The sequence below is a fragment of the Grus americana genome, chromosome 21 (genome assembly GCF_028858705.1).
Source record: "Grus americana isolate bGruAme1 chromosome 21, bGruAme1.mat, whole genome shotgun sequence".
Lineage (NCBI taxonomy): Eukaryota > Metazoa > Chordata > Aves > Gruiformes > Gruidae > Grus > Grus americana.
The window spans coordinates 3,452,847-3,472,890 of record NC_072872.1 but is presented as its reverse complement, the minus strand read 5'-3'; the positions used below and the strand labels follow the sequence as shown (position 1 = coordinate 3,472,890).

Genomic DNA, 20,044 nt, shown 5'->3' with positions numbered 1-20,044 from the left:
TCGTGCATGTGCTGGTTCTTTAGATTTATGGTAATTAGTTCTCTAGCCTGGCATGTGCCACAGAGAACACTCCTTCTCCTGTGCGAACCTTATTTTGTACTTGGCCATGCCCAATGTGAGGGGGTGTTAGGGGTTTTCCTTTCACTGCAGTACCTAAGAGATGCAGAGTGCCGGAGTGAGCCTGACTGGTGTGTAAGGAACTTGCAGATTGTGCCCGAGTCACTTACGCAAGCTGGTGGACTCCATGCGGGAGGCTGTGTTTACAGTGTCCCCAAAAAGGCAATACCGAGGCATTTTGTACCCTACAACTCCAGCTACGCAGGGTCCTGAGAAAATACAAGGCAGAGAGACCCCAATAAGAAAAGTGGAAAAAGGCCTTTGCTAGTCACTCCGGATCCTCAGAGAGCAATGGGAATTGGGAATACTCAGTGCATCTAGGGCCTAGCTGCACAGTATTTACGTAAGGAGAGAAGTCATGATTTGATTAGCTGTAGCTAATTGGTGCTGATATCAGGGGAAGATGCACTTTGGCAATACTGAATTGTTTCACAGCCCTGTCCACACTGATGGAAACAAAAGTCATTTCACCCCACTGTTACTGCTGGAACTGGGAGAAATACTCATCCTGGGGACCTGCGGAGAGTCAATGGCTTGTACAGAAATGCAGAATTCTCTTCTCCTCACACAATTAAACTGTGTCCTATTCTCTCTTTCTCACACCTCCACCTCAGCCCACGTACCTGTGTGTATCCCAGCCCGCAGCTGCAGTCTGCCCATCGGCATATGAGGGATCACAACCTGACGAACTGCTGCCACCAGATCCAGAGACATTTTGGCAATCTCGTCAGCGTGTTTGCTCCCATTCCTCTCTGGCAGGCCACTCACTACCATGTAGGCATCGCCAATGGTTTCCACCTGATGGGAAGGGGCACGTGTCACTAAGTGGCAGGCACCAAGCTTGTATTTTATTCTGATCTCCTTTTGAAATAAATCTCAGCTGTCCACCACTTGCCAAGCTGCAATGTAGTCCCTGTGCAATGGCAGATCTTGGATTTCATGGCTTTTGGCCAGCTGGCCTGATGTATTTGATATTCACTAGGGAACAAAGTAAGAAAGATTTCAGCAGATTCCAGATTCCTTGCCTGCAGGTTTGTACTTACCTTGTAAACATCGTAAGATTCAATCCTGCTGTCAAAGCAGACGTACAGATTGTTGAGCATCTCAACAACTTGCAAGGGAGTACAGGAGGCAGCAATGCTTGTGAACCCCACGATGTCCGAGAAAAAGATAGTCACCTGTCACAGGGAGAAGGAAAGTGTGAAGCCAAGGTCTCCACACAACAGCGGCAGAACCTTTGAAGAGTTTGGGGACTTGTGAAATTCTGAGCAGAACAGCCTAAGGCACAGGCTGCACGTAGAACCAGTATTGCAGAACCGAATAGATACAATCCTAAATTAACAAGCTCTGGCTCTGAATTGTTTTCTGTTACTTTGACAGATAAAATTATGTTTATCTCCAAAGTTTATCATCTGTACTTCTCTGAATACCTTGTGCTAGATAGGAGACCGAAAGTCAAATGTTTTGAATCTTGTGAGCAGTGATCAAAAAGACTTCTTGTAGAAGGAGGGTCTGATTTTTCTTTTAAAGAGATTTAAACTGTGGTAGAGATCAAAACTAGGTATCTGAACAAGCTGTGAAATAAAAACTCAACTGCTGTCTCTGCTCTTGTCGAATTAGGAAATGTTAACTGGATTTTATTTCTCTTCAAAGGAAAGAAAGAACTACAGAAACCATAACCACTGAGTTGAGGAAGAGAAATGTGTGTTATAGCTGTTGGCAAAGAATTAAGTGCTGCTTCTCTGTGTTGCCTGCACTTTGTCAGTGTTTAAATTAAAATTGTTCTTTTATTCATCCTTGGTAATACCAATTAATCCAGAAGAGCCACCTTTCCACTCCCTGCCTTGGTTCAGCTACTTTTGATGTCATGACTATTGTGAATTAGAATTAAGTGTGCAATTACAGGTTGCTGTTTCGATAATGACACCTATGAATTAAATGCAAACATTTATTATTGTGTTTCACAGCTGAAAGTAACGGAGTGGGGAAAAAAGGGTGAATAGAAAAAGTGAATAGAATTGCAATTACTGTAGCATAAGGATTTTGGCTGTGGGCTATGCAGCACAGCTGCTAAATTCAGCATTGACAGCAGCATGTATGCTGTGAGGCAGAGCTGCAAATAAATGGGTGGCTGGCCAAACTCTGCCCTTGTTTTTATGTCGACAGGCTTCGTTACCATTACACACTTGAGGCTACGAGATCGTTCATCCCTCTCATCCTTCTCTAAGTCCCATGCTCTCAGTTATGTTTATGGAATTGTACTGACAAGTACAGACAGGATTTGTCCTACATCGTTGTTTTTTGTGAGGAGGAAACTCAGTTCTTGCTCCTGTGTACTCATGATCTAATGATGCTGGCTGGCTCTCACGAGTAGGCTCTTAAACCCAAAGACAACATCTTGCCAACATAGGATCTTTGACATCTAAAGCTATGCTTCTGGAAATTTCAGCTCTTCTTCCTTCCCCATCAGCCTAAGTGCTTCATAGCACACTGCACAGCTCTTTCCAGAACCCATTGTGAATATTTGGATTTCCATCCAGACTCAACTATGGGTGCAAAACCAGATTCCTCAAAACAGTGGCAAGGTAGGTGCTTTTTTAGGTGAATACTTTTCTACCCTTGGTGGCAGCACCCTCTCCATTTGCTAACCTGATCATAGTTTTCTGCCTCAACTTTTTGGCATTTCCTTAGCTGCTTGGCCACAGATTTTGGCAACATCTGGTGTAAGAGATCCTCAGCTAGCCGCCTCTCCCTTTTCAAGTCTTCTGTCTTTTCCTTGAGGTTCCTAGCATAATTGTGTATCCAGTCTGTCATTTGTTTGAAGGACATCAGGATTATGGGGTAAATGAGGCAGGCAATCACTAACAGACTGATCTTAAGGCTTGTTGTCGACAGGATTTCTTTAGATTTCTTGAGGAGCTTTTCCTGTCCCTGCTGCAGTAGGCAGCTCTGCACATGATGCAGTCCCTTTACCAAGGCTTCAACGGACACAAAGTCATCTGAGCCCAGGAACGGGATGAAAAAAGAGATTTCTTCATAGTGGGTGAAATGAAGTGATAGATTGACATTATCCATCAAGCACTGATGTACACTCTCTGATGAGAAGATAGCATAGTTCAGAATGGCAAAAAAATGATGCAATGTTGTTTGAAAGCTTGTAGATGCTGGCATTAAAAGAGCTTTAAGCATGGCTTCTCTTATTTGAAGGATGAGTTTAAAAGCTACTATGTCTGCCCAGTCAGGATTGTCTCTCATAGCTTTGAGGTCTTCATGGGGACTACTAAAACGCTCCAGCAGTTCAGAGATCACTCTGGAGAGCACCTGGCTGGCTTCAGTATCCCCTGTGCTATTTAATTTTTGTCTAACATCAGTGATGTAAAATCTACAAATGGAGATTTTCTCCTTGCATTGGCAATTCTTACAATACAGTTCTGCTTCATTTGCCTTACAGAGGGAGTTTAAATTCCCCAATAGATGAGCATGAAATGATGTATTCCTCTTGTCTGCTGCTGGGAACAGCCGGCTGTGCCTTTCTTCCTGCAGGAGATAGATGAGGCGAACAGCCCAAAGATTTTCACAGGACACAAGTTCCTGAAGGGCTTTCCCTGTGTCTCTCCATATTTCTAAGCTGTTGCTCAAATCAAAAGAAATGGCTCCAAGGAGGCTGCAGAGGGAGACCATGCATGCTGTCGAAATCCTTTGAACTGTTTTTCTACCACCAGCATTGGAGGAGGGACAACATCTATTTAAAAAAAAAAAAAAAAAAAAAGAGTGGGGGTGTCTGGTCCTGGTCCCTGGGGTGTTTCTTGCAGCTCCTGAAAACATAACTGGAGCTAGTAGTGATGTTTAACAATTCACATGCATTCTGAAACAAAGTACAGGGAACATGCATTAGCTGAATGTTATTGAAAGACATATTTTATTGTATTTTGTTTCACCTGACATTTTATTTTAAAAGGTGTAGTAAAGGGACTGTTTCCATGACACACTCAGAGCTGCAAAAACACACAAATGAAATTATACAGATTTTCTGTGAGTATTAAGACTGATAAAATAATTTGCTGTAGATTTTATTCTCTGTGGTACTTCCTTCCCAATCTTAAGGAAGCCCATGAAAAGATGGATTACTTATTTCAGTGATCACAAACTGGAACTGTTGAATTTTTTTAGAACTTTTAGAATTTGTTCTTAATAGGAATTTCCAGATGAATAATTTGTGTTGATATGTTCAAATGACCTCAGATGTTTCCACAATATTGTCTAAATATTTCAAAAGGAAAAAAATAATCAAATTTAAGTTTTGTTGTAGTTTTTACAGAAGTATATACGTATCAAATTTTTACTGTTTGAGCTTCGTGATTACCTTTTCTGTCCCTCTGTTTCATGCCGCACATAATTGCCATCCATGTTCTGTACCGCAAAGTAACCTCTAACGATTTTCATTTTCAGAACCATAAATCAATCATTTACAATCTTACGTTAACGATACTCATGAAGACAACTCAGGATGTTATGCTGAAGCTGGTGACTCATAAATAACTGGGCAACCCTTATTTCCACTGATAAAGAACAAACCAGAGGACTGACTTGCTGATCAGTCTCAGACCATTTTTTTTCTTTGCTTTTTTTTTTTCTTTTGCATAGTAGAGGTGATTGCAAAAAGCCCTCCTCAGATCCCCTGCTCTTTCAGATAGGTGAAATTACATTTTTTTAAGATAAAAACCCAATAAAGCCTGCTGTTTCTCAGCGGAGGTTGATATTAGGCAAAAGAAGTTCCTGCTGGGCTCTTTGCAACAGAATGGTGGTCAATGGTTGTAAAGTAGAAGAGAAGTAATAAAAATACTAGTCCCCAAAGATGATAAACAGCCATGTTTTCTCTTATTTATGTAATACAATTTATGTTTAAGAATATATTTATTTACTTACTTTCAATCCAAAGGTAACAACTGCAAAATGTCTGACTGAAAGCAACCACAAGCCTATAAAAATTTCTCTCTGATGCATTTCTATTCTCACAACAAACTTTCAGTCTTTTCTTTGTGCTATCTATCTACAGCTTACCTTTGAGTCGCTTGTCCTCTGTTTTTAATCGATCGTTTTACTCTTGAATCTGCCAAAATATGTGTCAGGAGGCAGAAGAAAAACACAACAAAAATCCACCTTGATTTTATATTGCCTATCTTTTATTACAATGAAAGAAATACAAATAGGGGCTTTAATTTAGTACCAGGCTAAAAGGTGGTGATTCTGCTTGTGCTTTGCAAAAAGTCCCCATTTGTGTCTGTGGGTGAGCCGACAGTGACCGTTCAGAGGTCTTCACCTCGCATCTGAACGACTTAAAAACGAGCACCGGGGATGTGAAGAAGAGAAGTCTGCGGAGATGCTGCTGGCACTCGCTGCAGGATGTTACCCTTCCCCTCGCTAAGTCCCAAGCTCCCCTGGTGTTAAACACCTCTCTGCAGAAGCATTTTGCAGCACTCCCACACTCACCTGCACGGACCTGCTTGCACCCGTGCTGCCTTCCCGCTGGACATTGCCACCGCCGGCTCTGCCGAGTCCTGCTCGCAGACTCGGGGGTCCCGTCAGCTGCCTGCTGCTGCCTTCAGCCCTGCCGGTGCTTGCTTTCTCACCCCCTACCCCCCCGGGCTGTTCCTGTGGCTCTAACTCTTCCCGCTGCCCAGCCTCTGCGCAGCAGGCTCGCATCTTCCCCCAGGTGAGGGTAGCAAGCTCCAGCCCAGGCAGGGTGAAAGGCTGTAAAAGGTCTCCAGCGCTATCACTAAATACAGGCTCTGGTCCTGACAATACACAGGAAGAAGTGACAGGGACACAGGTTTTTCTTTCATGTTGCAAAAAATAGTGTTTATTGCAGTATGGTTAGGTGTAATGCTTGTGTTGTTAAAAGCATAATTTCCCAACTCGTTATGATCAAAGGTGTCACGACTATGACTTTATTCAAACTGTTTTTCTTCTTGGTGTCCGTCATCCAGTTCTCTTTGGATTAGTTGGTTGCCATAACCTACAAAGACGTGAAACAAGTGAAAAATCAGATCGTGAGACCCAGGCATTTGTGAATAGTATAAGTTGCATCCAAGATTCAGGATTTTTTTGCTTCTTAGTCACTTTTTAGGTTAAAGTTTATATTAAATAGTTAATTTAAATAGTTAATTAAATAGTTTAATTTATATTAAATTAATAGTTGATGTTCCAGACAGGAGCTGCATGCACTGCCTTCTAGGATGCAACTGCAACAATCGGTGTTATTGATGAATAAAAATTTGAGTAATCACTTCTGAAGACATACCAGTAAAATCTTTATGACTATAAATAGAGCTCTAGTATAAAGGGAGAATGCATTCCCAAACATGGAGACTTATTTAAAAGTGAAAATAATTTGGATAACTATTTAAGAAGAGGATACAATATTTTTGCTACAGAGACTGCTTTCGCACTGCTAAGGGCTTGTCTACAGAGGCTACTCGTATGTAAAGCAGGCTTTGAATCAAAAGTGATACAGCTCCCTGAGTAGGTGGCAGAAATCTGAATCAGAGAGAACCTCCAAAAGAGCTAAGTGTCTGTATTCTCTAGAACCTTACCTGCTGGATCCAGCTATTGTAAGCAGAGACCCGAGTGAAGACAGAAGGCTTGTGGTAATAGTTGCAGCTAAGAGCAGAGCCAAAGCTGACGATACCGTGCACTTCCCATTTGCCGTCAGCAGCTTGGCAGTTCAGTGGGCCACCAGAGTCACCCTGGGAGGAAGAGGGGAACCTAGTTAATGGCAGTCATAGTGTGAATAGCTCCTCCTTGTTTGTGGTTTTTTTTTTTTTTTTTTTAAGCTCGCCTTCCCATCAGGCCTATTTGTGTCTGGAACCAAGCCCTAGGAGCGGTGTTCTTTGGACTCACGTTACAACTGGAGGTGATTCCATCCCCACCAGCGCAAACCATGGTGGGTTTCACTGTACTTCCCCACCAGCTAGGCTTGGAGCAAGTTGCATAATCCACCACCAGCAAAAGGCCTTGCTGCAGGTCATCTGGAAGAGGTCCGTTTGCTGGGAGGGAACAGAAACAAAGGAGTCATGGTACCAGCTGGCACTGAAGAAAGAACAAAACTGCGTTGTTAAGTTTCTCGCAGGATCTGGGTATTATCCCTCCAGGTAAGAAACTCCACCAGGGCTGTGTTAAAGGAAAATATGATCCATTCCTTAGCTCCATTCTTTTATATATATATATATATACACACACATAAATAAAAGGCCTTAACTTAAAAATGTCTCGTTAGAGAAATAAAGGGCCTTTGTTCAGGAGTTTACAATTTACTTATCACTCTGGGAATTGCCTCTTGAGCCGAGCTGATGCTTCTGCTGAAGTCTCTGAGATTTTCTTAACTTTACATTTATTCCCTTATGTGTGTTTTCAGTTATTCAGCGGAGTATGTTAGGATTAGAAAATTCACCGGTCTGCTCACCGTTAACATCTGTGTTACAATAGCTTCTAACAGCTTAGTGCAGGGCCCTCTAGTGCATTACTAGCCTCATTACAAGCAAAATAAACTTTAAAGGCAGGAAAAAATCATACTGTGCAAGTGAAGTGGGACCTGATAAGCTACCTCACTACGTTGAGGGGGATCTTGAGCACCATCAACAGCCTTTTTCCAGTCAATCCCAAGGGAGACGGCAGTACTGGAAGATTTTGTTCCATAATTTTGCAAATGTCCAAGTACTTACTCCGCAGTCTTCCCCATCCTGTCACGTAGCAGGCAGTGTTGGATGATAGGACGCTTTGTGCAGGGGGGAGGCAGGCCAGCCTAATGTGGTCACTTAAGGTGACGTGTTCGGTGAGTTTGATCAAAGCAATGTCATACCTGTGGTCATATGCACACATTTGAGAGTGGGGAAGGGGTGGAGAGGTTTGCAAATAGATTAAGATACAGTAGCATGAATACTTAGCAGTTAAACAGCACTTGGCCTATTAAAAAGATGCAAGGGAGCAAGGAGGCCTCCACCCTCAAGCAATGGGGAAGTCCATGGACTGGGAGACTATTCCCTGCAGAGCTGTCTGCTTTCCTGTTGGCAGCTTTCTGGAAATTGCCTTTTATAGGTTCTTTTCACTAAAATCACCGTGTGTTAGGACTAACTCCAAGTACCGTGAAACTGAGGGGACTTCTTTGTAGGAGTCCTTCAGCAAAAAAAATATTAATGCCATTGATCAACGATACTCTGTGTTTATGCCGTTCATCAGAGGGCTTCAAAGAGTGTTATATAAATTAATTAATTCTCTTCCACTGTATGAAATAAATCATTGCATAGAACAGCTTCCCATCCAAGCATAAACATGCAAAACGGCATCTGAAAACACAATTAAACAGTAAGCAATTAATATTGGAAGTTCTTTATCTTCTCTTGAGGGGGAAAGGTACAAACTGGAGACTCAACTCTCACCTATGATTAAACATTTAGAAGTACCACTGTAAGCTGTAACAGGTGCTCCAAACATTTATGCATTTAGCTGCCACAACCCAGGGTGGGTGGGATCCAGGCAGTTTGATTTTTGTCCTGCATCTATTAACCAAAAAAATACTTGCCACCAGCTTACCCATTTGCAACATTCTGTGGATCCCAGTTCTCATTGACAATGATTTTTTCTGGAGGAAGTGCAATTGATCCTTCTTCTGTAGCTGCTAGGTTGTATTTTCCAAGAAATACTCGATAATTCAGAGAAGAACTGGGCAAGAAAAGGACACTCAGTTACGCAGCTGCTGGCTTGCTGCTTTGGTATCTGCATCTTTGCCACCTGAGATATTCAGTAACAATATCCTTAAGACTGAAATCTCACATCACGTGCATGATTTGTCTGGAGCTGAGCCAACGTCTGACTGATTCGCGAAGGACAAAGCATCGTGTGCTAGGTTTAATAGTCATTTCGCCTCCAAGGCATCCTGTCAACTCCTGCTTAAGGCTTTATTAACAAACTCAAGGTTTCTCCAATCTTTGCAGGATTCAGCTCGTATTCTTCAATGAAGTAAACAATTTGGACTGCTTTTTTGACAGCGATAAACAGTTTCACTGATAAACAGCTGTGTGATAAATATAATATGTAGGATTTCTAATAATAACATGCAGCCAATCCTTCTTATTTCATATTACGGTATTTTCTACCACTTAGCGTTACCATAACCAAGAACTGTATGTACATATTCAAGGACATATGCTACCAAACCAAAATGGGGTTGTCTTTGTGGAAACGGTTTTGATGATGAAAGCTGTACCTGATCATTTCTTTGTTATACTGCCCCATAATGTGAAGAGCTTACTGAAAATGACTGGTATATTCAAAGCATTTGTGATTATTTCTTCGGGGAGTGAATTGATTAGTTAATCTGTGGATCTCACTGCCACATATAGAAACAGGCGACACAGCTGAATTTTAATACCAACTTGAAAACATAATGATGTTTGTAGTTATTTACAGAACATGAAAACTATATAGTTCATGTAACTGTATGAGGGGTTTTTTCCCCTCTACTTTTATTTTAAGAAAATGAAAAGGTGTCATTCTTCTTCTGACCTGTTAGTTATAATCAAAAGATAGGATGTGAAACTTTGAGCTCTTAATTGGGAAAGGGAGAACTGGCATTAATACGGTTTTGCTTCATCTACCTCTGGTCACGCACTGCTTCCTGGGTACAGACTTTAACTCCGTTATTTACCTGATGCAGTGTGCAGCTGTCATCACCCAGTTGGTGGCAATGAGGGTTCCTCCGCAGGTGTGGTACCATTTGCCATTTGAACTGTATTGAAGGGAGGCCTAGGATCAACGCATCAAGTAAGGCTCAGATTTTTGCTTACTGATTTTTTCATTGTTGCGATTTCTTCCTGCACCCTGAACACAACTCGCTGCTGCAAGATGCTGGGAGGCTTTTAAGCAGCAAGTTTCCAACTCCTGGCCACGGAAAAGGTTTCCCTCCTTCCCTATCATCCAAAAGCTTGATTTTTATTTTTTTTTTAAATGTTTCTTCCAAAGGTCTCACTAAGCCTGGCCCAAATAGAACATTTCATTTGCTTCAGAAATGTATTTTTAACTCTATGTACAACTGTGCTCCAGTAGGCGTTGCATGCTCCACTGAATTTCACAGTCGTCTTGCTTAAATATGGGATGGTGCCCAAGACTACCGAAAGAACATGAAAGCCTGCATAACCGGCAAGAGAGATGGCACATTCAGAGCTTTCTTAAAAAGACTGAAAACTTTAGGATTGATCAGAATGTAATATTCAAAACCTAGGACATGACAGGCAAGATGCATCAAATGAAATATAAAACCTGGTTTCGTTCAGCCCTGTTGTGTGAGGGCAGCACAACCCTAATTGTTCCAGGGAAAGGACAAAATGACTAACCTGCCAGGGCCAGCTGTAAGGTCTTGCGTCTTCCCCTCCAACCACTCTAGATACAAAGGGTGGGTAGGCAGGAACCCCACAGCCAAAGGCTAGAAGACATACAAAATAGGATGCAAGTTTTAAAAGTAGGAGGCTTAAAAAACGTCTGTAAGAGAGGTTTGGGTTTTTTAAATATAGACAGTGTACAGAACATTGCAAGGTACAAATATAGGCTGTGATTTAATGTGATACAAGTGAAAACAGAGCCATCAGTCAAAACTGACCAATATTACATAAAGCCTGTTTGAACAGTCTCATTTTTCTGACGGATAATCAAGTCAGGTTGGCTTAACCAAAATCTCATATGTCAACTGAGATGCAGCTCTTAGCCAATGCAACAATTTGATGTAGATTAACTGTATTTCAGTGTATTGAAGCTAAGTAAAATAACTCTGAATTTGCTAAAGGCTAAGAGCAGTAACGCTAATCAAGCCCCTATAATAACAACAGAATAGCACAGCACCTAGTTATTTTTTTGAGAGAACTTTTAAATTAACTGCCTATGCTGTATCTCTCTCTGCTTTGTTGCAGAATGTCTAATTTTCCTGAAAAAAAGAAAGTTGCTGTTAGATTTTAATTCATTTTTCCTTTAAAACTAATGCTAAAATTGGGCACATACCTGCGGCTGCCAGAGACAACACAGCAAAGAGGATTCCAAGCATGATACCGGTTAGCTGTATGCTGCAGGCTCGGCTCGGCTCTGCTCTGCAAGCCATTTTATACGTTATTGTTTATCTCTGGGACATGTGACTTAAAATGCAGTATTATTCTGATACCAATGGAAAACTTGTGTAATTGTGGGATATTTTTTTATATGCACAAGTGCCTAAAAAAACCCCAACAGTTTAGATGGACCTTGGATCCAGGCTATATAAACAACTTGGTTAAAAAAAAATTCAGAGTTGTGTATTATCTGTAGCAGCTGTTGCTTTCCCATTGCCTTGAAAGTTCATCACAAAGGTGTTTTCAGAAGGAAAATATTAAATGAGTTATTCTAACACTTGATGGTATGTCAGGAGTTACAGTGTCTGTTATATTCAGACAGTGATAGATTCAGACGTGTCAGTGGCATTGGGTTAGATGATCTCTGGAGGCCCTCTTCCAACCTTAATTATTGTGTGATTCTGTGATTGCTTGACATTTAATTTTGTTCTGGTTTTTTTTGTGACTGAATGGGAACTACCACTTTGTACTGACTGAAAACCTGTCTTCTTTTCAAGATCAAGTTGCATGTGTTTTAGCATGCCATACTTCAATAAAGCAAACTGTAATCACTTTGAAGTGGAAGATGTTTCAAGCAATACAAAGAACTAGCTGTCCATGATGATGGAGAAACATTGGTGTAGCATGATGGGCCAGACTTCATTTCTTTCCTATTTACCTTTAATTCTTAGGTCAGTAGAACATCTCCAGAAGAGAACAGGGTTCCTGTAGCATTGCAAATGAGCGTTTTTACACCCCAAATCAGCATGCTGACCTGTGGTATAACACAGTGTGAGCTTGTTAATGAAAAAGGGTAGACCATTTTCCTGAACAGAACAAAGCAGGCAAGAGCGGGCATTTAGACCACTACAGAGCTGCTGCCACAAAAGAAAGTGTCCTAATTCATTACTGGACATTTGAGATAAATCTCGATATCAACAATACCCTCATGCCTCTTCATTTTTTTTTCTTCTACTATGGGAATTTTCCATCCTCTATCATGTTTCCATTCACCTACCCTTCACCTGAAGAACTCTTAGTGATTATTTAAAAACCAAACATCTCTATCCCCTAAGCCAAGTCACACACAGCCAGTGCACAACAGCCAGTTTGCACAGGGAGCAAACTTATTGGAATGGAAACAAATATCATAATGCCAGTTTTGTAGCCAGAGTTGCATTGTACATACAGACCAAAGTAGAGGTTTCAAAAAAGCTGAAATAAATCTATTGTTTAATGTCAGTATTAACAAGCAGCAAAATCCCTGATTTTCATAGCTTCCATTCAGCAGTAGGTACTGATTTGGATGAAAGATGCCTGGAGCACACATGTGGAATGCAGAAATATATAATGCTTTGCTGTTTTGTCTGTTTCTCAAGAATGTATTATCCCACCCAAACAATAGCACTTGAGAAAGCTGCATTCAAATGGAATCAACCAAACTCTGTTCTGGCATCTTGTATGTATTATCTGACAAAAGCATAAATCAGGATCAACTGAGTGCAGAATTGAGATTCTAAAACTTTTTTTCATTAATTAGTTGGCTCTCTTCTTAATGTCTGAATTTACAAGCTAAACAACGTACTGTGCTTTTCAGTTTCACTTCCATGCCACTATCATTTTCATTGAATACCAACTAAAAATTAAGTATATATTTTGGATGCTCAGTTACTATTTCAACTTCCCTGGTTTATGCTTGTAAACATGAAATGTTGTTTAGTTTTTTAGGCATTTCTGCAATCATTTCACAAATAACTTTCTGCTATCTTGCACACTGTAAATAATAGAGAAACCCTATTCTTTTTTTTTCCCCTTCTTCCTTTGTAAAGGAATTCTGAAACAGTTATTATATGGAGGGAAGGCTCGTAAGAATCATCATATTTTTAATGCAAAACATTCTCAAAGCTGCTTTTTTGTGTCGTTGCTCCGCTCCTGCTTTATGTAACAATTGCTTATGCATCTTTTCCAGGTCTAGTCTAAATAGGCTGAAGTATCTTTCTTGGACTCAGTGGGCATCATACTGTTGGCAGTTCTGCAAGTGAATATCAAAAGGCTCAGCCTCCAGCTGATACCACGGTGGCTTGGAAACAGTTCCCTAGAAGCTCTTACCATCTTTGTGCCAGATGTTTCACAGAAACTAAGCAGCTCACAGACCTTCAGTAAGAAAGAGCAGGAACTTCTGGTATGTTCTGTTAAAGCATAATAGCTAATATCTCTTCCAATACACAATGTACTTAGTGTATGATTTATAATGTACTCCATTGCTTCACTATCTGTAGTCTATTCCCTTGTAGGGTAGTAACTATGCTAGACCAATTAGTAAGCGGAATGGTCTGCACATAAGCAACAGCCACAGAAATCTACTTTTCTGAGGGAGGTTTTTCATCTGAAACTAGACAGTTACCTATTTAAAAATTCAAAGTTAAATCTCACCCCAGTTTTCATTGGGAGCACCAAATGTGCCAAATTCATCACTTGCTGGATGGCCATTAAATCTACTTGATTGCTCCCTGGGTTCATTTTTGTGTGTTCTTAAAACTAAAGCTTGGCCTGCATGCCTCAAGATAGAACAAAGTTACACAGCACCAGGGAAATGAAGATTAGCAGCACCCTGCGCGTTTCCGTCTCTTATTGTGCGTTCTACATTGTCTGTTTCTAGCTTAGACCCATTTATGTATTATTTTCTACACTATATTTTCTTTCAATCCAAGCACTTTTGTAGTCAATACTGGCCACAGATTAACATAAGGCTCTGCTTGTTTTAACTGGGTGGGGAGCAAGGGGAGAACACAAATAAAACGAAGAAAAGAAAGAAAGGAAAAACAACTACACTTTGGTGTTCAGATTAGACTGAAAGATATTTATTTAGAAACAACAGCTTTGGTATTTTAAAACCAAACCACCTTTAAATCACTAGAAAGTGGGATGTGCCCTGTCTCTCCCCCCACCCCCCCCGGTAGCCAAAACAAATCAATGCACAAAGTCTCAATATGCTTAGAATAGGAAACCTGCAGATCAGCATTTCCACGTGTAAATCCAGAAAACAATTTAATTAAATTGGTTTTGCACTCTATAATCATAAAGGCTGAAAAACCTGTTACCAGCACTTAGCTATCTACAGTTCAATTGACTGACTTGTTACTGAAGTGGAGGCAAAATTATTAACGTCCTCCCCCTCTCCCCAAGCAATAAATTAAAAAATGTATACCAGAAAGAAAGCTACACTGAAGTTTTCTAGTTAACTCTCTGAAGGGAATCATCATTCTTTATTTTCCTGTAAAATTAAAAAACCAAAAATATCAAAGGACTTGGTATATCTTCAAGTATTTTCACCAAATGGATTACTCTTAGGGAACTGAACGGCTTACAAGGAAAAAGAAACATCTGTTACACAAGCTTCTGGGATAAACTCTTGAATAACCACACCTTCCAAGTCTCAGATTCCTCTCTTAACAAGGCACAAAAGGATTGTTGCTTTCAAAAGGTCCTTGTTCTCAGCTGCAAAATTGTCAGATGTCTTGTGCAAATGGAGGCTGAAAGCAGGACTAAGTTCACTTGGACACTGGGAAGTTCCCATTCAATTAACAAAATAGAGTGTTATTTCAACACCATTAATCTTGCTTACTCCTACAGAGATTTTGAGCTTCAGCTGGCTTCCACTTCATCCCTGGTTTTGGAATCAAGTTCTCCATCATCTTTGTTTTAAGTAGGTCCAATTAAGACGAGGCAACAGACTTGTTTGCTGTACGCTGCAAGGCTTTTTGCAGTGCCAAGAAGGAAGAGGCGTTATGTCAGCCCTGGTGTGTAGCTGTGAAGCTTCTCGGCATTTCAGAGAGCAGTGTCAGGGACAGTTACCTGCAGTAATGGTTAACAAGTCATTTTGTAAAAGGCAGAAGGCAAGTCTTGTAGATGACAAAGGCAACCAGATAGACAGCAATGAAAAAAGGACATAATTTTATAATTTCAAGGACACCGTTTCAGGATGCATGTCAGGGCATGGCTGTATACACAGTAATTGAAATTACTTCCTGACCGCTTCCTCCTTTTGCACTAAGGTTTTGATCATAGGCTTGTAAGTGCAGTTGTCTTTGATATACATATCTATCCTACCTCTTCCTAGGTTAGTTTGTCTAGCCACAAGCACCTTCCACTCTCATCCTTTCAACGGATGACAGGTATTCAGACCTGCTTGGGATCAGGCCTGATTTCCAGTGCTCAACATTACAAAGCCAGTGAGCTGAGAGGAAAATTGCCAACTCACTTCAATCATCCCGTAAGTACTGACTGTCAAGTTTAGTCCAGTACCTTCTGTCCAACCTTAGCTATCCAAAATTAAATTTGTTTTCATAATTTGGAAAACCAGGGCAATCTAAAGCTAGAACTTTTCCTCTGACTGCTTTATTTAACTATGTCCTTTTTTATTTCCCTTTTCTCTATTTTTTAATACAAGCTACATTTAACTCTGTTCAACCCTAAGGAGGGATGCCTCTGAACAATATGGCTAGCTCACACAGCAAATCCAGTCTTGTCTTTAATTTCCACTCTGTATCAACACACAACCAGAAAGTACCAGTACTGAGCAGAAGTCACCGTCTATTGTCTGTTCTGTGCTAAGGTTTTACTAGCAACTAAGTTTTCTAAGGCAACTCAAAACAAGAATTTCTTTATGCCAAAGTGAGAAGCAGTAGAGCTTGAAGTCAGAACCTCCAACTCACAGTAAAAAGTGCCCAGTATTTTTCTTAACACAGCTATGTGTTTTGTCTGAATGGGAGAAACACTTAACTCAGCACCTTCCCAAAATGATGGTGGTAAATGTGGTTTGTTGGTGGACTGCACAGTGTCTATAAATCCATGAACATTTACCAGTAGTCCCAACAAGTCAGCATCTTCACCTAAGAACACTAGCTTGCATTTGTGTGTTCTTGTATGACACGTCACACGTTCAAACCAAGCAGACAAGTGCGCACATCTCCCACACAGTAGTAAAGGCAAGTACAGCAGCTCTCTCACAAGCATTCCGGTACTGCATAACAAGAAACATCATCTCGTAACGCAGCTTCAACTGTTGGCGTAAAAACAATGTCCTACACCAGTGTGTGGAAAAAGGACAGAAAAGCTGTGTCTGCCTTCATCTGCAGCTTTACAAATGTTTAAGGACAGACGATGGATTTATCTTTTCTAATGTTTGTAAGCCCTACCACTCCAATCCCTGTCCTAATCCTACGTCTTGCAAGAAGAGGTCACAGATCACTTGTTGCAAGAAACTGAAAATCCTCACAGTCCGAGACAGAACCTCCCTAGGCACAGCTGACAGAAAATCAGGTTGACAACACTCTGTGGACAGCAGCCAAAAGCAGCAGCCTTATACCTTACTCCTGAAGAGCGGCTTGGCTCCTGGCCCGCAATATTCATTGTAGATGAGTTTGAACAGAAACAAGTGAAACAATGTGATTAAGGAGGCCACGCTGAACCAGAACAGGAAGGGTAAGCCTGGGTATTGCTTGGCCATGTGCTCCTCATGAGCCAGAATAGCTTTTAGATGGAGCGTATGTCGCAGGTCCTGCAAGTGGATCAAATCTGTTGATATGTAAAGCAGTGGCGTGATGGGTTGAGTCACCATGACAGGGAACGTATGACCTCGTGCCTCTGAGGTCAGCTCCACAGGCTCATTCATACAGCCTGCCTCACACGCATATAGTCTAACTGGCTTGTCTTGGAATTTCACAGACACATGCAAGAAGGGCTTTCCTTCGGCATCCAGCAGAACAGCTAGATTAATCAAGTCCTTATTGTAATGGATCCCACGTAAGGAATAGCTGTTATGAAGTACATCAGGGTCAGCCTGAAACTGAAGATGGTTTTCTGTGAACTGCAGACCCCCAAAACTAAGCACCATTCCCTGCATAAGCCCGTGGACTCCAGCTGCCACGAGACCCTTGCATCCCCGTTTCTGGAGAGTTAGCTTCCACAGGTCTGAGAGCTGCAAGATCTGGGCAACACTGGTCAGCTTTGCTGGCCACAGGTTCTCTGCGTGCATGGTCGCGTGGCCACTGAAGCAATGGTCAGCATAGTTCAAGCTGGCTTCCATTTTCTCTCTGTCCTCGCCACTAATGAGCGGATCTAGCAGAGGAGCTGGCATGCTTGACAGCACATAGTAGAGGGTCATGTTAACAGTCTCGCTGGATGGTGTATGTGAATCTGTGATCTTTCTGATTTCAACCCCTGTATAAAAGAAGAAAAAGAAGAGTCAGAGGATCACACAGGATTAACTAGGAGAAAAAGAAGATCCAATGTGCATGTCGTTGTTCAATACACAGGTGTTCTTTATAACATCTAAGAAACCTTTGCCTATGAAACATTAAAGTGAAATGTTTCCTTGTATTTTCTTAGATGCTCTCTCTGCTACTTGGAGTTTGAAAGCCAAGCTCCCACTAAAGGCAAAGCTAGTTTGATACACAGATGCCTTATGGAGGTGTCACCATGACTCCACAAGAATGATCTGTCAAAGGAACATCTATCTATTTACTGGCTATAAAATAGCAAGTTCTACATTACTTGGGCAGCTAGTCTTTTATGCAAGGCCATTAAAATCTTAGGAAAAAGTATCCTGGTAAGACAGTCCTTAACTTCCATGAAGGAATCTGTCCTTTACACTGTCACTAGAGGTCAACTCTGTTTTCAACTTAGAGCTGACATGCTGGGTGAATCAGTAAAGTTCCTGAAGACATGAAAATGAGCACATCCAGAGTTATGATTACAAATGTTTTTCTATTATTTCCTTTATGCAGTAAGAAATACTCCACTTCTGTAAAGTACACTGGGTTGCAAACCTGGAACGCTGGTTTATTACCCCACAACGTGCCTTCTGGCCCTGGAGAGAAACCCGTCAGGAAGAGCAGAACATCTGGAGACCTTACAGTCACCAAGCTTCCAGCTGCCAGCTAAAGCAACCCTTTGGAAGTTGAGCATCGCTTTCCTTACCTGAAATGAACAGGTCTGACCAGGTCTGTTGGTGCTCCTGGAAAAGATCTTCCACCCCCATCTGCATCACCTCCAGCATCTCTTTCTTGGCCGACTCCCTCAGCTTGCTGAAGGTTTCCTCCAGCCTGGAGACCTCGATGGGCTCTGAGGTGTACACCACGGAGAGCACGGTTTCATCAAAGTGGGATTTGGGCGCAACCTGCACCCGGCTCACAAGCTTCTTGGCAGCCACCACCATAAGCACCACCTTGGGGCTCCCGGGCAGCAGCAGGCGACCGGAGGAGAGCAGGAACTGCCGCTCCTCCACCTTCTCCAGGCTGGTGGCGAAGCGGCTACCCAGCGAGGGCGCAGAGGCTGGGGCCGAGGCCTCGAAGGCGGCCACCCGTTCGGTAGGGTTGGCAATGCGGATGCGCTGCAGGTAGAGATGCGGCCGGCTCCGGTGGGCCACCACCTCCTCCCGCACCGTCACGCAGTCCCCGGCGCCCGCCCCGGGCCCCGTCTGGACACACCGCACCCGCCGCACGGCTCCGTCCCGCAGCGCCGCCAGCGCCGCCCGCGCCTCGCCGCGCCCGCCCAGCGCCCTCAGCCGCACCAGCGCCGGGTACTCGGTGGCGAGCGCCGGGCCGCCGCCGCCGGACCCCGCCGCCGACACCCAGAGGCGGCCGGCGGCCACGTCCAGCAGCAAGAAGCCGTTGCCCGCCAGCGCCAGGCCCGGCCCCGGCCCGCCGCCGCCCCCGGCCGTCTCCTCCGGCAGCGGCAGCGCATCGCCGCGCTCGACCTGCGCCCGCCAGGCGCCCGTGGCCGCCTGCAGGCAGAGGGCGGCGGCGCCGCGGGGTTCGGTCCCCCGCCCCGCGCCCCCCCGCGCCCGCACCGCCCCCAGGTACCAGTAGGCGACGAGCAGCAGCGCCAGCAGCAGCAGCAGCCGCCGCGCCCAGCTGCTGGAGAGCAGCCCCGGCAGCCCCTTCAGCCGCTGCTGCAGCCACATGGGCGGCGGCGGGGCGGCGCGGGAGTCCCGTCCCGTCCCCGCGGCCTTGGCGCGTCCCGCGGCCCAGCGACCCTCACGCCGCCATCGCCGCCGCCCGGAAGCGCCGCGCCGTGCGGCAGCCCCGCCGCACTTTGCGGCGCTTTGCGACAGCCCCGTCGCACCGCCCCCTGAGGAGGCGCTTGGCGGGGAGCCCCAGCCCGCAGAGCCGCCCCCTGCCCCCAGCGGGCTCCCGGCCTCCCCCCCCAGGCCCCCAGCGCCGTAGCCGCGGGTGCCAGCCAGCAGCTCCAGCCTTCTTTCACAGGCGGCTGAGGATTTGTCTTTCCCGCCCGGGTGGCTGCACCGATGGAAAAAACCTGGAGCGGGCCTGGAGGAGTTTTCCGTAATTCCAGTGTCAGTTCAGTCCTGTTACCACAGCGGAGCGTAGTGTGAGAAAGCAAGTTATATCCTACCAAACATTATCCCATTGTCTAGTAAATAGATGGAACAAACTTTATGATGTGACTTGGATGTGCATGCCGAGCCGCTCCGGTGCAGCTCTCCAAAGACAGTAGCAAGCCACGCAGAAGCACTGGGAGTTAAAATGAAGTGTGAAATTCCTGACCAGATAGAGCCAGTGAAGCAGCTTAGTGAAGGGGAGCACACGCTTGTGTAACTTCTTCCTGCAAATGAGCTGTTTGATTTGGGGGGGGGGGGGCACTGGAATCTGTGGGTGAGACCCTGTCCCTTGCACGTTGCATTGGGGCTGGTGTTTTCTTAGAAGGTCTGGCGTGCTTTGAAGCTGCTTTAAAAACTGAGTTCTGATCCCTTCGGTTTTTAGGAAGTTGCTGCTTTG

At 43.6% G+C, this 20,044-nt stretch overlaps 2 protein-coding genes across 2 annotated transcripts; both read right to left on the bottom strand.

Annotated features, from left to right (window-relative positions):
* Positions 1 to 5,948: 5,948 nt before the first annotated feature.
* LOC129215924 (chymotrypsin-like elastase family member 2A) lies at positions 5,949 to 11,386 on the bottom strand. Its single transcript, XM_054849960.1, has 8 exons — positions 11,164 to 11,386; positions 10,506 to 10,594; positions 9,821 to 9,918; positions 8,707 to 8,835; positions 7,839 to 7,975; positions 7,018 to 7,163; positions 6,711 to 6,863; positions 5,949 to 6,133 (listed from the first exon to the last, which is right to left on the bottom strand). The coding sequence occupies exons 1-8, from the start codon at positions 11,258 to 11,260 to the stop codon at positions 6,116 to 6,118; spliced, it is 867 nt and encodes a 288-aa protein (XP_054705935.1). The 5' UTR covers positions 11,261 to 11,386; the 3' UTR covers positions 5,949 to 6,115.
* A 2,699-nt stretch (positions 11,387 to 14,085) lies between these two features.
* Positions 14,086 to 19,843, bottom strand: KIAA2013 (KIAA2013 ortholog). The gene is made up of 3 exons (XM_054849959.1): positions 18,228 to 19,843; positions 16,615 to 17,468; positions 14,086 to 15,101 (listed from the first exon to the last, which is right to left on the bottom strand). Exons 1-3 carry the CDS (start codon positions 19,210 to 19,212, stop codon positions 15,075 to 15,077), a joined length of 1,866 nt encoding a protein of 621 aa, XP_054705934.1. The 5' UTR covers positions 19,213 to 19,843; the 3' UTR covers positions 14,086 to 15,074.
* Between the last annotated feature and the right edge of the window lie 201 nt (positions 19,844 to 20,044).

What these genes read in the sequence shown, in the direction of transcription:
- LOC129215924 (XM_054849960.1), bottom strand. Translation starts at nt 11,260, where the DNA reads ATGGCTTGCAGAGCAGAGCCGAGCCGAGCCTGCAGCATACAGCTAACC. An exon ending in GTTGTCTCTGGCAGCCGCAG is followed by an intron (nt 10,595 to 11,163) that starts GTATGTGCCCAA and finishes TATGTCTTCTAG; the next exon opens with CCTTTGGCTGTGGGGTTCCT. An exon ending in ACAGCTGCACACTGCATCAG is followed by an intron (nt 8,836 to 9,820) that starts GTAAATAACGGA and finishes TTTCTTGCCCAG; the next exon opens with TTCTTCTCTGAATTATCGAG.
- KIAA2013 (XM_054849959.1), bottom strand. Translation starts at nt 19,212, where the DNA reads ATGTGGCTGCAGCAGCGGCTGAAGGGGCTGCCGGGGCTGCTCTCCAGC. An exon ending in GTCAGACCTGTTCATTTCAG is followed by an intron (nt 17,469 to 18,227) that starts GTAAGGAAAGCG and finishes TCTTTTATACAG; the next exon opens with GGGTTGAAATCAGAAAGATC. An exon ending in AGCCGCTCTTCAGGAGTAAG is followed by an intron (nt 15,102 to 16,614) that starts GTATAAGGCTGC and finishes CCATTACTGCAG; the next exon opens with GTAACTGTCCCTGACACTGC.